This window comes from Oncorhynchus nerka, linkage group LG8 (genome assembly GCF_034236695.1).
Source record: "Oncorhynchus nerka isolate Pitt River linkage group LG8, Oner_Uvic_2.0, whole genome shotgun sequence".
NCBI classification, from domain to species: Eukaryota; Metazoa; Chordata; class Actinopteri; order Salmoniformes; family Salmonidae; genus Oncorhynchus; species Oncorhynchus nerka.
The window spans coordinates 11,315,144-11,332,227 of NC_088403.1; the positions used below are offsets into that span (position 1 = coordinate 11,315,144).

General features: G+C 45.4%; 1 protein-coding gene across 1 annotated transcript in view; it reads right to left on the reverse strand.

The window, feature by feature from the left end:
• Positions 1 to 17,084, reverse strand: part of LOC115127176 (serine/threonine-protein kinase WNK1-like) — a 214,617-nt gene that overhangs the window by 58,386 nt on the left and 139,147 nt on the right. The window contains 5 exon segments of the mRNA XM_065021325.1: positions 2,763 to 2,849; positions 4,883 to 6,292; positions 14,438 to 14,625; positions 16,307 to 16,586; positions 16,794 to 17,013. Coding sequence (XP_064877397.1) covers positions 2,763 to 2,849; positions 4,883 to 6,292; positions 14,438 to 14,625; positions 16,307 to 16,586; positions 16,794 to 17,013 — 2,185 coding nt within the window.

Here is a 17,084-nt window from a genome sequence, read left to right on the forward strand (position 1 = left end):
CAGAGTAAGCATCAAATTCAGGTTACAAGACTTTTGTTGGCCGAATGATGACAATCACTGAATGTCATTCATAACACTTTTCAGTGTCCGGTAAGTCTCTGCTTTTATCAAACAGGTATGGATGCTGGAATGATCTTAGAATGGAGTAGCCTGCTAGTTAGAAAAGCAACTAAAGTATGGACACGGAATGTAGAACTAAGTGTTCCTCTGAGTAAAATTTCAGACCAAATGTTAATTTTGTTTCAGGAAGAGGAGTAAATGCTGTTGAACAACAGTTCCCTGAGCATCAGTCCTCTTCCTGAAACAAAATATTTGGTGAGCGTGGCTTTATTTAATATTCTGGATGAGCATCAAGTAATGATCGAGGAGAAGCTGCATGTATCTAATTACAGACACAAGTTGACTAACAAATAGCCTACCAAATGTCGGGAAATTATAAGATGAAATTATTTAAATAAGGTCTAACTTATGTTACCCTTGAGTAACATAGGCTAAATGAGTCTTTTCAAGTAACTGTTTGACAATCAGATGAAAACATCATGACTGGCTGTGTTAATGCCACATTAAAAAAGCAGGCTAATACATTTTAAAAGTTAAACGACAAATCAATACTGTTAGGCCCATCGAGATGCTATATGTCCTTCCATGATTAGGCCCATCGAGATGCTATATGTCCTTCTATGATTAGGCCCATCGAGATGCTATATGTCCTTCTGTGATTAGGCCCATAGAGATGCTATATGTCCTTCTATGATTAGGCCCATAGAGATGCTATATGTCCTTCCGTGATTAGGCCCATCGAGATGCTATATGTCCTTCTGTGATTAGGCCCATAGAGATGCTATATGTCCTTCTGTGATTAGGCCCATCGAGATGCTATATGTCCATCTATGATTAGGTCCATAGAGATGCTATATGTCCTTCTGTGATTAGGCCCATAGAGATGCTATATGTCCTTCTATGATTAGGCCCATCGAGATGCTATATGTCCTTCTGTGATTAGGCCCATAGAGATGCTATATGTCCTTCTATGATTAGGCCCATGGAGATGCTATATGTCCTTCTATGATTAGGCCCATAGAGATGCTATATGTCCTTCTATGATTAGGCCCATAGAGATGCTATATGAGATTGCATAGAGATGCTATATGTCCTTCTGTGATTAGGCCCATAGAGATGCTATATGTCCTTCTATGATTAGGCCCATAGAGATGCTATATGTCCTTCTATGATTAGGCCCATAGAGATGCTATATGTCCTTCTGTGATTAGGCCCATAGAGATGCTATATGTCCTTCTGTGATTAGGCCCATAGAGATGCTATATGTCCTTCTATGATTAGGCCCATAGAGATGCTATATGTCCTTCTATGATTAGGCCCATAGAGATGCTATATGTCCTTCTGTGATTAGGCCCATAGAGATGCTATATGTCCTTCTATGATTAGGCCCATAGAGATGCTATATGTCCTTCTATGATTTATGCTATATGTCCATCTATGATTAGAGATGCTATATGTCCATCTATGATTAGGCCCATAGAGATGCTATATGTCCTTCTATGATTAGGCCCATAGAGATGCTATATGTCCATCTATGATTAGGCCCATAGAGATGCTATATGTCCTTCTATGATTAGGCCCATAGAGATGCTATATGTCCTTCTATGATTAGGCCCATAGAGATGCTATATGTCCTTCTGTGATTAGGCCCATAGAGATGCTATATGTCCTTCTGTGATTAGGCCCATAGAGATGCTATATGTCCTTCTATGATTAGGCCCATAGAGATGCTATATGTCCTTCTGTGATTAGGCCCATAGAGATGCTATATGTCCTTCTGTGATTAGGCCCATAGAGATGCTATGTCCTTATGTCCTTCTATGATTATGGCCCATAGAGATGCTATATGTCCTTCTGTGATTAGGCCCATAGAGATGCTATATGTCCTTCTATGATTAGGCCCATAGAGATGCTATATGTCCTTCTGTGATTAGGCCCATAGAGATGCTATATGTCCTTCTGTGATTAGGCCCATAGAGATGCTATATGTCCATCTATGATTAGGCCCATATAGATGCTATATGTCCATCTATGATTAGGCCCATAGAGATGCTATATGTCCTTCTGTGATTAGGCCCATAGAGATGCTATATGTCCATCTATGATTAGGCCCATAATAAACCAGTGCGTGCCCACACACACAGGAGGCCTCTGTACCAGGAAGACATTACATCTACTTTCACCTCTGCTACACTGTAGATAAATATACATCACAGCCATTTCACTTACAGTTCTGTTTGTTCGTGAGACAGCAGGAAATGAAATGTTGTATTGGAGAAAAGGGAAAAGCCAGGAGACTCTAGAGATAAAGCAGACAGTGTGAGAGGTGCTCATATCAACGTTGTTTTGTCTACCTGCGGAGGGAGCGCTGTGACGTAGTAACCTCCATGCTAAAAGAGACAGACAACACAGTGTGTGAGAGAGAGAGAGAGAGGCACCACAGGGGCCACGCCACAGCTTTCACACCACACAGGAGAGAATACTGTACTCAAGATTAAAAACAAACAGACCAATCAAAACAAAAACACCGTCTGGCTGCCATGACGATGCACCTGTACTCTGAACACAACAGGAGAGGTTGAAGATTGGTGTGGAGGATGTGTACAAGTTGGCCCTTATCCACACTGGCAATGTCCCAATGTTCCCCTTTGGTAAGGAATTAGGATGTCCTCATAGAGGCCTGTGGAGAAAGGGGGCCTTACCTGTTGGTGGGCGATGGGGACTGGCTGGGAGTTGGGGGCAGGAGGGTGTCCAGTGTTGGACTGGGAGGTTGGGATCTGCTGCACCTGCTTCAAAAGGATAGAGAGATAGATGAAGAGATGGAGAGACAATATGGAGGGAGATAGAAATATGGACACAAGAGAGAAAACAAAATGTGAATTAGGATCCATTTGTGACTTTTGGACATACTGCACAGTACATTCTAGCCTGAGCTTTGGCTCACTGTACTGTACAGTACTACTGTATTCTAGCCTGAGCTTTGGCTCACTGTACTGTACAGTACTACTGTATTCTAGCCTGAGCTTTGGCTCACTGTACTGTACAGTACTACTGTATTCTAGCCTGAGCTTTGGCTCACTGTACTGTACAGTACTACTGTATTCTAGCCTGAGCTTTGGCTCACTGTACAGTACTACTATATTCTAGCCTGAGCTTTGGCTCACTGTACAGTACTACTATATTCTAGCCTGAGCTTTGGCTCACTGTACAGTACTACTGTATTCTAGCCTGTGCTTTGGCTCACTGTACTGTACAGTACTACTGTATTCTAGCCTGAGCTTTGGCTCACTGTACTGTACAGTACTACTGTATTCAAGCCTGAGCTTTGGCTCACTGTACTGTACATACACAAAGTATCCCCTCTCTGACTCTCCAGAGAATCTCCAAGACTCCTTGTGTATGCATGTACATCCACAGGTAACTATAACAGGTAACAAAATCCACTGCTGGGTCAGTTGGGGGGAGTGAGTAGGCTTCATGCACGTGGTAGGGCTCCTAGATGATTCATTACATTGTGAATGTTATTGCTCAACAGAGCACATAGAAGAAGCAGGTTGTGTCCTTTAAATATATTTAGAAAAAACTCTAAATAAAACCTGTTTTTGGTTGTTGTTGCTGGTTGATTGAAACCCTTTACATTCCATGTAATGATTACATTTAGCTTCTGAACCAACCCTAAGAAGTACCCTTAGAAGGCTGCAGACAAGTATACTTGTTCCCAAGCTCAGCTCAACCACTCACTAGAGAGTGAGCTCACACAAGTATAGTTGCACCAGGCTGACCACCTACCTTGCCATCCCCTGTTCTCAGGACATTACCACTGAAAACGAGGGGCTTTAGGAGCGGAAAGCATTTCGTAGGAAGAAGAACAGATGAAAAAAATAAAAAAGCCAAATAAAACCATAAAAAGAAGCGAGAAAGAAGAGCGCTGCTCAGAACAAAAGATGAGGCTGCGGGATGACTGATAATGTCAGCATTCTAAGGGTTAATGGATGAATTCTGACCCCTGAGTGTAAAGTATTTATCTTGGATACCAGCTGAGTGTAAAGTCTTCCTATTGGTCGCTAGCTGGCACATGACGTGCTGCAACACCTCCAATAGAACTGTTACTGGGATTGGTGTCCTTGGCAACAGATAATAAATGATAGAAATACCGTTTTAACCATTTCCAGCCAACTACACAGAGCTACTGTACAAACTGTTAAAATTAAATTAAAGAAAAATTTAAAAAACATTTTTATGATGTAAATAAAGTAAGCTTCAGGTGAACAGTTAAACCGGTCTAAACCCCCCGTTTGTTGTATGTTTGTGTGTTGGATCATACAAATCCTCAAAGCCATGTGGCAACAAGTCTGTGATTATTACTCACAACAATGATCCCATTCCCATACAGTAGTGTCTTGACAATTTGGTGTATTTTGGAATATTAAATAAGGCCCAATTCGACTTTGGATTCGTATGTACAATATGCAGTTCTACCTCACTGTATACCAATACAAACACACATTTTTCCATATAATTACATATATGAACATGCATACAAAATCTTACTTACTCTAAGAGACCGATACAAATAATTCCGTAGGTGATAAGAGAACATTTACGTCAACAGAACTAGGGGATTTAAACAGCAGGTTTCTAATTGTTTCCTGAAGACTAGCACCTCCTAAAAAAGACCTTTGAGTGTAGGCAGTCATGGCTGGAAAGGGTTAAAACCACAACCACGAAACAAAATGAATCAGGTAAGTGATAAAGACAGGGTTGGTGTGGAGGGTAGACGGCTGAGGGTTGCTATCGAATAAGAAAGTGATGGTCTAAGTACCAGCCCAGGGTTTCCCTGCATGGCCAGAGGAAACTCGTGATACGAGAGGTCGGGTTGGACGTTCGTCTGTCGGGCCCAGGTGGTGTGTAGTATGTTGACGTGAGAGGACTGACGCCCTGAGGACTCGGAGGGAGGCACAAACAGAAAGGTCTGCTGGCTGGGGGGGTGGCCCACTCCCTGGCCCTCTGCAGTGGCGTCCCTCCCCCCGGCCTCCGCCCCGTAGAAGGTGTGTGGGATGGACTGGGCGGCCGAGGACGCCCCGATCTGGGGCGGAGGAGAGTGGAACTCTCCACAGTCAGAGGAGGTCATGGAGTCACTGGAAGGTTCCGGGCTGCAGTCCTTCTGGCCCTGGTGCAGTAGCAGGCTCCCGGGAGGGAGAGGCATCTCAGGGCTGATGTAGCTGTACAGTTCCTCAGTGACTGGCTGCAGGCGGCTGTAGGTCCCAGACCCCCCTGACTGTCCTCCTGGTCCCCCCTGTTCCTCCAGGTTGAGGTCCATGGAGCCGCGGCGAGCCCGGTACAGTCTAGAGGCCAGCACGCCAGAGTCGGCCCCAGCGGCGGCCGCTGCAGTAGCCATGTTTTGGACGTGGAACTCGAACACGCTGCCTTGCGGGGGCTCCATGACTGGGGGAGCGGACTGGGGGAAGGAGGCAGAGTGCTGCAGCTGGTACCCATCGGTAGAACCCAAGGTGTTCATGGGTGTCAGCTGAGGGATGGGGCTGTGGGTGAGGCGCATGTGACTCTGCATGTGGGGGTGGTAGGTCTGGGCGTAGGCCGGCTGCGGAGGGTCGTACACGGCCAGGCTGGCGGCTGCCGCAGCCTGCATCTGCTGGTGGAAGCTGATCTGGTTGATCTGGTGAGCAGTCATGGGGTAGCCCCCATAGGCCATGGCCTCGAAGTGATCCAGCAACGCTGCCTGGTTCAGACTCAGCCTCCGCACAGCCTCCACCACCTCCTCCTGCTGCTCCGCCCTCACGTCCTTGTACCCGTACAGAGGGTCCTGGAGGGACTGACCTTGGAGGTGCTGGTGCATGGGCTCTCCAACTGACCCCAGCCTCGGAGCACCGTAGCCGGGCACCATGAAGAGGGACGAGGGATCCATTCCCAGGTGCCCATCCACTCCTCCTCCTCCACCCATGCCCAGCCCCTCCATCCCCGGGTGGTAGGGGTGCAGGCTGCTGGCGTAGCGGGGGTAGGCAGGCTGGAAGTGGCGCGTATGGGCCTCCAAGATGGACGTGCTCTTGCGGCGTTGGGCGTTGTAGGCCTTGGAGGGAGGGCAGGCAGGCGGCGGTGAGAAGGAGATGGGGCGCTCCAGAATGGAGGGGAGAAAGAGAGGCGGCGTGGGGTCCGGAAGGCCTGCTGAGGCCCAGACTCCTCCTCCACTGCTGTACTGGTGAGTCACAGACTGCGGCTGAAGTGACATAAGATTATAGATGCATCATCTTCATGAGGGAGAGAAGCACCGTTAAATACTGTAGTATTCAGAGAGATAGAAAGAGAGAAGAGGGTGAAGAGGTATATCAAAAGAGAACAAGAGAGATAGCAGTGCTATATATTTCTGCTAATGCATTAATCCCTGCAACGGATAAAGAAAGTCAAGAACCTAGCAAAGAAACCCATGAAGAACCAAAAGATGAAGGTACAGACAGACAGTAATAGCTTCTAGGTATGGAATTAAATGCAGATGTGGCAAAGACGGCTTCCTTTAAGATCAACAGACTGCTGCTACTGTGACATTAAATGGTTAACTATAAACTGCACCTTATATACAAAACTATTACATGATGTGTATTTTGGGGGGCTTAAACCTTTGAAGCTGACAGGGAATGATGTTCATGCTAATTGAAATTGTACCTGCTGCTTAATGAAGACTTTAGTGGATTCCTGGATAAAACAGGTGACCACACCAACTACTGTACATAGATCTGACTGAATGTACTCTACTCAATAGTTTAGTCTACATCTCATATTGTGACTTGTGACTCCAGTAAAATGGGCTGAGATGACAAACTAAAGTGTTGTTTGAGTTGTTGTTCATATTGGGGAAGTGTACTGTAGCTAGCAGTCTGACCAGTCTCACTAGGAGGGAAGTATAGTGTAGCTAGCAGTCTGACCAGTCTCACTAGGAGGGAAGTGTACTGTAGCTAGCAGTCTGACCAGTCTCACTAGGAGGGAAGGGAAGTGTACTGTAGCTAGCAGTCTGACCAGTCTCACTAGGAGGGAAGGGAAGTGTACTGTAGCTAGCAGTCTGACCAGTCTCACTAGGAGGGAAGTGTAATGTAGCTAGGAGTCTGACCAGTCTCACTAGGAGGGAAGGGAAGTGTACTGTAGCTAGCAGTCTGACCAGTCTCACTAGGAGGGAAGTGTAGTGTAGCTAGCAGTCTGACCAGTCTCACTAGGAGGGAAGTGTAGTGTAGCTAGCAGTCTGACCAGTCTCACTAGGAGGGAAGGGAAGTGTGGTGTAGCTAGCAGTCTGACCAGTCTCACTAGGAGGGAAGGGAAGTGTAGCTAGCAGTCTGACCAGTCTCACTAGGAGGGAAGGGAAGTGTAGTGTAGCTAGCAGTCTGACCCGTTTCACTAGGAGGGAAGTGTAGTGTAGCTAGCAGTCTGACCAGTCTCACTAGGAGGGAAGGGAAGTGTAGTGTAGCTAGCAGTCTGACCAGTCTCACTAGGAGGGAAGGGAAGTGTACTGTAGCTAGCAGTCTGACCAGTCTCACTAGGAGGGAAGGGAAGTGTACTGTAGCTAGCAGTCTGACCAGTCTCACTAGGAGAGAAGGGAAGTGTAGTGTAGCTAGCAGTCTGACCAGTCTCACTAGAAGGGAACTATAGTGTAGCTAGCAGTCTGACCAGTCTCACTAGGAGGGAAGGGAATTGTGGTGTAGCTAGCAGTCTGACCAGGCTCACTAGGAGGGAAGGCAAGTGTAGTGTAGCTAGCAGTCTGACCAGTCTCACTAGAAGGGAAGTGTAGTTTAGCTAGCAGTCTGACCAGACTCACTAGAAGGGAAGTGTAGTTTAGCTAGCAGTCTGACCAGTCTCACTAGGAGGGAAGGGAAGTGTAGTGTAGCTAGCAGTCTGACCAGTCTCACTAGAAGGGAAGTGTAGTTTAGCTAGCAGTCTGACCAGTCTCACTAGGAGGGAAGGGAAGTGTACTGTAGCTAGCAGTCTGACCAGTCTCACTAGGAGGGAAGGGAAGTGTAGTGTAGCTAGCAGTCTGACCAGTCTCACTAGGAGGGAAGGGAAGTGTACTGTAGCAGCAGTCTGACCAGTCTCACTAGAAGGGTAGAGAAGTGTACTGTAGCAGCAGTCTGACCAGTCTCACTAGGAGAGTAAGGGAAGTGCCAGGCAGTCTGTATTTAATGTGAGCACAGGGCGCCTGGCGAGAGGCCCGAAGCGAAGAACAGCAGGGTTCACTCACAGGTATCTGAAAGTGGATTAAAGATGAACACACAATAATCTGATCTTCTGTTCTCTATTTGTTATTTCTCTCTATATGTCTCTACTGTTTTGTCCCTCGTCTCTCCTTGTTTCAGATACCCATAGACAGCCCTACTGAGCTCCGGTCCCAGCTCCACCAGACTACACCCTGGTTCACACCACTCTGTGGCCAGAGATGCTCTAACATACAGGGCTGACAAACACCGCCGGGAGGCTGGCTCGGCGTTGTTGCCGTGGGCGAGGCGGGGTGGAATGCAGGGGCAGGACACTCTCCAGGGCCTTGGAGAGCCGGCCCGCAAACGTGTCACCGTCTTCCGACCCCCGCCAGGGGGAGTGGGGGGCGGAGAGCACCGGAGGAGGGGTGGAGGGCCGGTTGGGAAGGCAGGACAGAGCAGGAGGGGTGGAGGCTGCAGGCGGAAAAAGTAGAATGGGGACAGGTGACCTAAACACAGGTGAAAACGGACATGCTAAACACGTGATCTAAACACGATGGCGGGGAGGTGGTGAGAGAGGCTGCAGGCGGAAGGAAGGAGGGAAGGACAATTAACCACAGAATGGATGGAACACAGGTGACCTAAACACAGGTGAACTAAACACAGGTGATCTAAACACAGGTGAGCTAAACACAGGTGAACTAAACACAGGTGAGCTAAACACAGGTGATCTAAACACAGGTGAGCTAAACACAGGTGAGCTAAACACAGGTGAACTAAACACAGGTGAACTAAACACAGGTGAGCTAAACACAGGTGAGCTAAACACAGGTGAACTAAACACAGGTGAACTAAACACAGGTGAACTACTAAACACAGGTGAACTACTAAACACAGGTGAACTAAACACAGGTGAACAGGTGAGCTAAACACAGGTGAACTAAACACAGGTGAACTAAACACAGGTGAACTAAACACAGGTGAACTAAACACAGGTGAACAGAGGTGACAAACAGATCTAAAGATCTGATAACACGGGAGACGATAAACACTATGGAATAAAGACACGTGGCATTAGAAGACTGGAGTATGAAGGTTAGAAAGAGGTTTCAAAAAATCCGGCAAGAGCATATTGGGAACAGAAAGAGGTTAGATAAGAGGTAAGTAATACTGATTAAAAGGAAAAGTAATCTATAATCTCAAATTAGAGATGTGAGTACTAGAGCCATTTCTAGGTCATCTAAAGTGTTAATTAACAAGCTAGGATGACTAAAATAAAACACTAAAGCAGCTCTAATCTATTTGTTGCGGCTTTGTTCAAAATGAAAACATCAACTGAATAAGAACCTTTCAATGTAGTGGTATTGCACTACTATCTAGGGCATTTAAGAAGATGTTCTACCCTCAAACCAATCCCAGTGTCCAAAATTGCACCCTATTTCCTATATAGATCTAGGCTCCTGGTCAGACGTAGTGCACTATATAGGGGATAGGGTGCCATTTCAGACACAGACAGTGTTCTAAATCATAGTGTGGCTGAAAGGAAAATCACTACCACAGTCTATGTACTGCTCTGCTGCAGGAAACTAAATATAGCTAGGTAGCCAGCTGCCTGGCAGGGGACTTGGCAATGCCAGTGTACCAGAGGCGCAGTCTGCTCTGTCTGTACAATGATTCACAGACACATTCACCTTGCTGATTCTACACAACGGCCTAAAAAGAAATCAATGTTCCGCTAAGAGTGGTCAGGGAACAGTTGATTTGGGGGTTGATGAAGCTATTCCTTATTCATCCCACAGTAGCTCTACAATGTCGCATTTAGATTTGATCTGTGCCTAGTCAATTCTTCTGTTTATATAGTCTAGTGAAGCCTACTGGTTACAGTCTAGTGAAGCCTACTGGTTACAGTCTAGTGAAGCCTACTGGTTACAGTCTAGTGAAGCCTACTGGTTACAGTCTAGTGAAGCCTACTGGTTACAGTCTAGTGAAGCCTACTGGTTACAGTCTAGTGAAGCCTACTGGTTACAGTCTAGTGAAGCCTACTGGTTACAGTCCAGTGAAGCCTACTGGTTACTGGTTATAGTCCAGTGAAGCCTACTGGTTACTGGTTATAGTCCAGTGAAGCCTACTGGTTACTGGTTATAGTCCAGTGAAGCCTACTGGTTACTGGTTATAGTCCAGTGAAGCCTACTGGTTACTGGTTATAGTCCAGTGAAGCCTACTGGTTACTGGTTATAGTCCAGTGAAGCCTACTGGTTACTGGTTATAGTCTAGTGAAGCCTACTGGTTACTGGTTATAGTCTAGTGAAGCCTACTGGTTACTGGTTATAGTCTAGTGAAGCCTACTGGTTACTGGTTATAGTCTAGTGAAGCCTACTGGTTATAGTCTAGTGAAGCCTACTGGTTACTGGTTATAGTCTAGTGAAGCCTACTGGTTACTGGTTACAGGTTATAGTCTAGTGAAGCCTACTGGTTATAGTCTAGTGAAGCCTACTGGTTACTGGTTATAGTCTAGTGAAGCCTACTGGTTACTGGTTATAGTCCAGTGAAGCCTACTGGTTACTGGTTACTGGTTACAGTATAGTGAAGCCTACTGGTTACTGGTTATAGTCTAGTGAAGCCTACTGGTTACTGGTTACAGTATAGTGAAGCAAACTGGTTACTGGTTATAGTCCAGTGAAGCCTACTGGTTACTGGTTATAGTCCAGTGAAGCCTACTGGTTACTGGTTATAGTCCAGTGAAGCCTACTGGTTACTGGTTACAGTATAGTGAAGCCTACTGGTTACTGGTTATAGTCTAGTGAAGCCTACTGGTTACTGGTTACTGGTTACAGTATAGTGAAGCCTACTGGTTACTGGTTATAGTCCAGTGAAGCCTACTGGTTATTGTGCCTCTGGCTATAAGATAGCAGAAGATACTATTAAAAGGCAAGGCCCAGCACAGGGCTTTCAAGAGATGAAGGGCTATGAACTCTTTCTCAAAGTAAATCACAGCTTTGTTGATGGAACCTTCCAGAACTGAATTGTGTTGCAGCCCAGGAATAATAGCTGGTAGAACTCGTGAAAACATTGTTTACATCCAATGAGATGTTTAACAGGTCAACATAGTACAGCGCTTAAAAGGGATTTACTAAAAAAGAAGTGATGTGATTTACATCACACTGGGAACCAATAACATTTGATGATACCACACAAATACATTGACAAAGAGGAAGACATAAAATAATCTCAAATGACACAAAACCCAACAGTAGTGGAGCAGACTGCATAGACGCACCAATCAATCCCATCTTTCAGTATGAAAAACACAACACGTAAGAATGGACTGCAAAGTATGAAGTCCACAAGCCTTTTTCAGGTTGGGTTTTATTGATATACAGCTGTGTTGTTGCTTATTCAGATGTAAAAATAGCAGCAGCTAGGCATCGTTTCAAGGTCATATGTCATTTAGGACTAATGGCAATATCATTTTAACACTTCTACCACTATCATTCAGCAGATTGATTCACTGTAAAGTAATGGCACTTGATGGTCAAATAAAACCAATCAATGGTAAAATGATTGCAGAATTTAAAGTGGCTGTGGTTGTCATGCCCAATAACTTTTTATGCAAGCTTACCAAAGACTACACACAGACACACACACACACACACACACGGTGGAATTAATGTGTAATCCATGTTGAATGCAAACAATTCTTGATAAGCTTGAACAGCTTGGAAATCTCAGTCTAACATATGCCATCGGGTGTATGGTTTGTGGTGTATGGTAAAGCTCCATAGCTTTAGGAAGGTGAGCTATAATTCACTGACAGATGGAGATGGCTGAGTCGGCTCCAGTAACAAGGCATGTGATTCAGTGTGTCTGACACTGATGAGTGATGGCTGGCTGAGGTGACTGCCAGTGTGCCAGACAGAGAGCCTAAAAACACCAGCATGGCACCTCTAAAATAAACCCTATGGGATTGATGGAGGCCCTGACAGCTTGCACAGCTAACTGCCTAATGTCTATACAAACAACACAAATAATGACAAATACCAACATGAGTACTATGAATAATATGTACCATAAATGATTGTTTGGGATTGGGGGGTGATGGGTTGGGGGAGGGGGGGGACAGGGTACTGTACTAGAACGAGATGCATGGTATAACTGAGGATGCAGCAACGTGGAAGGTATTAGGGGGAAAAAGGAATCAAACGCAAAGCATGGAGTTTGTTTACTTCTGAGTGACTTTGGTTTCTCCAACATGCATCATTCTGTTCAGAAATGCTAATCAAACCAACTGACATTGGGGCAAAACAACAGTTCAATTCATTAAAACAAAAGAAAATGTAGAAGACACAACTGACCAAACTCCTGTACTCCTGGAACTAAAACACACAGAGTAACTGATTTCAGACACTTCCATCTGTTCTCACTTTGGGCAGATTAAAGGCTAGTTCATTCTGGTACTTACCTGTAAGTCACTGTGGCTGAAGACCCAAGAGCCTGACTGGGGCTTCTAACCTATGGGATGGTCTTCATATACTGAACATCTGTCTAAACCCTTTAGGATGGTGTTAATCAGACATCTGTCTAAACCCTTTAGGATGGTGTTAATTAGACATCTGTCTAAACCCTTTAGGATGGTGTTAATTAGACATCTGTCTAAACCCTTTAGGGTGGTGTTAATTAGACATCTGTCTAAACCCTTTAGGGTGGTGTTAATTAGACATCTGTCTAAACCCTTTAGGGTGGTGTTAATTAGACATCTGTCTAAACCCTTTAGGGTGGTGTTAATTAGACATCTGTCTAAATCCTTTAGGATGGTGTTAATTAGACATCTGTCTAAATCCTTTAGGATGGTGTTAATTAGACATCTGTCTAAACCCTTTAGGATGGTGTTAATTAGACATCTGTCTAAACCCTTTAGGATGGTGTTAATTAGACATCTGTCTAAACCCTTTAGGATGGTGTTAATTAGACATCTGTCTAAACCCTTTAGGATGGTGTTAATTAGACATCTGTCTAAACCCTTTAGGATAGAACATGGCACATGGGTTCTAGAAAATAGGTTTTAGACTTGACCTGTAGGGGAGGCCGTGGGGTTAAGCTCTGTTAGTGGAGACAGACGGGTACCTACGGAGCAGGAAGGGCAGCTCATTTATGACTAGGCTATACATTTTGGGTGTAGATTAACATATGGGTTTGTCCTTCCTTAATTTGTGTGTTTTGGGCGTTGCTCAATCGTCTTGTGTGACTATTTGTTTGGGATTCCTTTAATTGTGTGTTTTGGGCGTTGCTCAATCGTCTTGTGTGACTATTTGTTTGGGATTCCTTTAATTGTGTGTTTTGGGCGTTGCTCAATCGTCTTGTGTGACTGTGTTTGGGATTCCTTAAATTAGTTTGTTTTTCTGGGTCTTCGGTTTCAACTTTCAATCTAAAAATGCTCTGGTATTGTTTTATGACTAAAAGCTATACCTGTTCCAGTCCTGTTCCTTGTATTAGCTTGAGGGGAAACATGAGAGCATATTAAGACTGAATTAACAGCCAGTTTAATATTTGATATTCTATAAAGGCCCTATTTATTCCTTCCAATACACTGAATACTGTTCCAGACATTGGTTTGGGAGTCTCTTGGCAAACAGCAAGACCATCAGCGTTACTGTTGAAAGAAGAACTGTAAAACCTGACCTCTGGTTCTCTCTGAAAATGCCACTGAGTTTGTCATTTATTCATTACTGAATAAGTGGATTAGAACACAGCTGCTGGTCCACCACTGCGGTACCAAGAAGACCGAAATGTCAAACTGAAGAACTCGTGGGACTACAGTAGGCTGATGTCGGACAGTCTCTGCTGTATTGGCAACTCCTCTTATAATTGTCATGATTAGTGTAACAACGACCATAGGAGTTGGCAAGACAGCACAAACAGATGTGGGATTATAAAGGACTACAGGACAAACCTGAGAGAGAAACAGATGTGGGATTATAAAGGACTACAGGACAAACCTGAGAGAGAGAGGGCAGCCGGGAAGGAAAACGGTTGAGAACCTCTTCATCTCAAAAGAGAACTGGCTCCAAATCCAGTCTTCAGACATCACCTTCATGCATATTACAACTACAAACTCCACTGAAATTCACTTCACTTCCACCTTCCTAAGAACTACAAAAACTATATAATAATCTGTCCGACTCGTCACTTACCATGTTCTGCTGTTGGTAGGCATTGAGCTGCTGTTGTTGCTGCAGCTGGGGGGAAGGGGAGGGGGAGGGGGCCTGGGTTTGGCCCTGCTTCTGGGTGGCAGGGATGTTGCTATAGGACATGGTCAGCTGGCCCAGATGGGACTCAGAGAACACGGACGAACCCTGGCCGTTGTCCACCGCTCCGTCAGCTGTAGGTGGAGGAGACAAGAGCCCACACAGTGACCAGATGAGAAAGGAGGGGAGAAGGAGGGAGAGAGGTGGAAACACACACACCTGTTATATATATATGAATGAGAGCGAGAGAGAGCGAGCCATTGAGAGATATACAATATCAACTACATTGTATTCCTGATTTGCATTCGCAAAGTATTCAGACCCTTTGAATTTTTCCACGTTTATTTTTTTACATAACAGCCTTATTTTAAAATGGCGTAAATCGTGTTTTCCCCCTCAATGTACACACAATACCCCATAGTGACAAAGCAAAAAAAATACAAATATCACATTTACATAAGTATCCAGACCCTTTGGTAGCGATTACAGCCTCAGGTCTTCTTGGGTATGACGCTACATTATTGGCACACCTGCATTTGGGGAGTTTCTCCCATTCTTCTCTGCAGATCCTCTCATGCTCTGTCAGGTTGGAGGGGGAGCGTCACTACACAGCTATTTTCAGGTTTCTCCAGAGAAGTTAGATTGGGTTCAAGTCTGGGCTCTGGCTGGGCCACCCAAGGACATTGAGGCTTCGGGACAATGCACTCCTGCATTGTCTTGACTGTGTGGTTAGGGTCGTTGTCCTGTTGGAAGGTGAACCTTCGCCCCAGTCTGAGGTCTTGAGCGCTCCGGAGCAGGTTTTCATCAAGGATCTCTCTGTACTTTGCTCCGTTCATCTTTCCCTTGATCCAGACTAGTCTCCCAGTCCCTGCCGCTGAAAAACATTCTCACAGCATGATGTTGCCACAACCATGCTTCACCGTAGGGATGGTATTGGCCAGGTGATGAGCAGTGCCTGGTTTCCTCCAGACCTGACGCTTGGCATTCAGGCCAAAGAGGTCAATCTTGGTTTCATTAGACCAGAGAACATTGTTTTTGTCAAACTCCAAGCAGGTGTCAAGTGCCTTTTGCTGAGGAGTGGCTTCCGTCTGGCCACTCTACCATAAAGGCCAGATTGGTGGAGTGCTGCAGAGATGGTTGTCCTTCTGGAAGGTTCTCCCATCTCCACAGAGGAACTCTGGAGCCCTGTCAGAGTGACCATCAGGTTCTTGGTCACCTCCCTGACCAAGGCCCTTCTCCCCTGAATGCTCCGTTTGGATGAGCGGCCAGCTCTAGTCTTGGTGATATTAAACTTGTTCCATTTAAAAATGATGGAGGCCACTTCCCCAGATCTGTGCCTCAACACAATCCTGTCTCAGAGCTCTATGGACAATTCCTTTGCCCTTATGGCTGTTTTTTTCTCTCTGACATACAACTTAGGACCTTATAGACAGGTGTGTACCTTTTCAAATCATGTCCAATCAATTGAATTTACCACAGGTGAACTCCAATCAAGTTGTGGAAATATCTAGGATGATCAATGGAAACAGGATGCACCTGAGCTCAATTTCGAGTCTCATAACAACGGGTCTGAATACTTATGTAAAAAAGTTTTTGTTTACATTTTTTTTTATAAATTAGCAAAAATGTATAAAATCCTCTTTCACTTTGTTATTATGGGGTATTGCGGGTAGATTGATGCGATTTCTTATATATTTAATACATTTTTGAATTAAGGCTGTAACATAACAAAATCTGAAGGGGTCTGAATACTTTTCCGAATGCACTGTAAATAAATCCCATCTCTGAGTGAGACGCTGTGCCTAGTCCACATACATGTCATGGAGATGTTGGCCTGTTGGTACTGCTGCTGGTCCATCTCTGGGTCCTCCTTCTCAGTCTGGGCTATAGGGGGCTGGGGGTGTAACTGACTCTGCTGGGGGGATCTGAGGGCCTCTGCTGCCTGTAGGGGAAACTGCTGCTCCTGATTCCTCTTCTCCAACTCCTCTCTGACCAGCTGCCTCTGTTCTCTCTTCTTTTGGATCAGAGACACTCGGTCTTTGATGGCCTTGGCCATCGTCTTGTGGTCTCCCTCGCACACATAGCCAGACTCGACCTGTTGGGACAGGAGAAGGAACAACCATGACTAGTCCATCTTGTTTTAACAGTCGCCACAACATCTCTCTCAGTGACGAGCTTCTACACCTCTATCCAGCCACCGTTTTCATCGATGTTGCAGTTCTGTTTTTAAAATCACCAGATCAATTACTTATAACAAAAATACATGGTATCAATCGATCCACCGTCCAACAATAAACCGTACCATTTCCTGTGCCACATCTTCGGGGAAGTCCTTGTTGAGGTCGAAGGAGAACTCGATGGCTTCGTTGTCCTTGTACTTTCCCTTCAGCTTCTTGACGTCTTCTATCCTCAGCCACAGTTTGATAGCGATCATCTCCCCATCGTCCTCCTCGGCTAGCTCCACGCGCACACCAGTCTCCTCCTGGAAGAACGCATGGCTCAGCAGGATCTTAATGACATATCTGTGGCAGTGGAGGAGGGATGGGGGAAGAGAGGGGGAGGAGAGCAAGGGAGAAGAGAGGGGGACAATAGA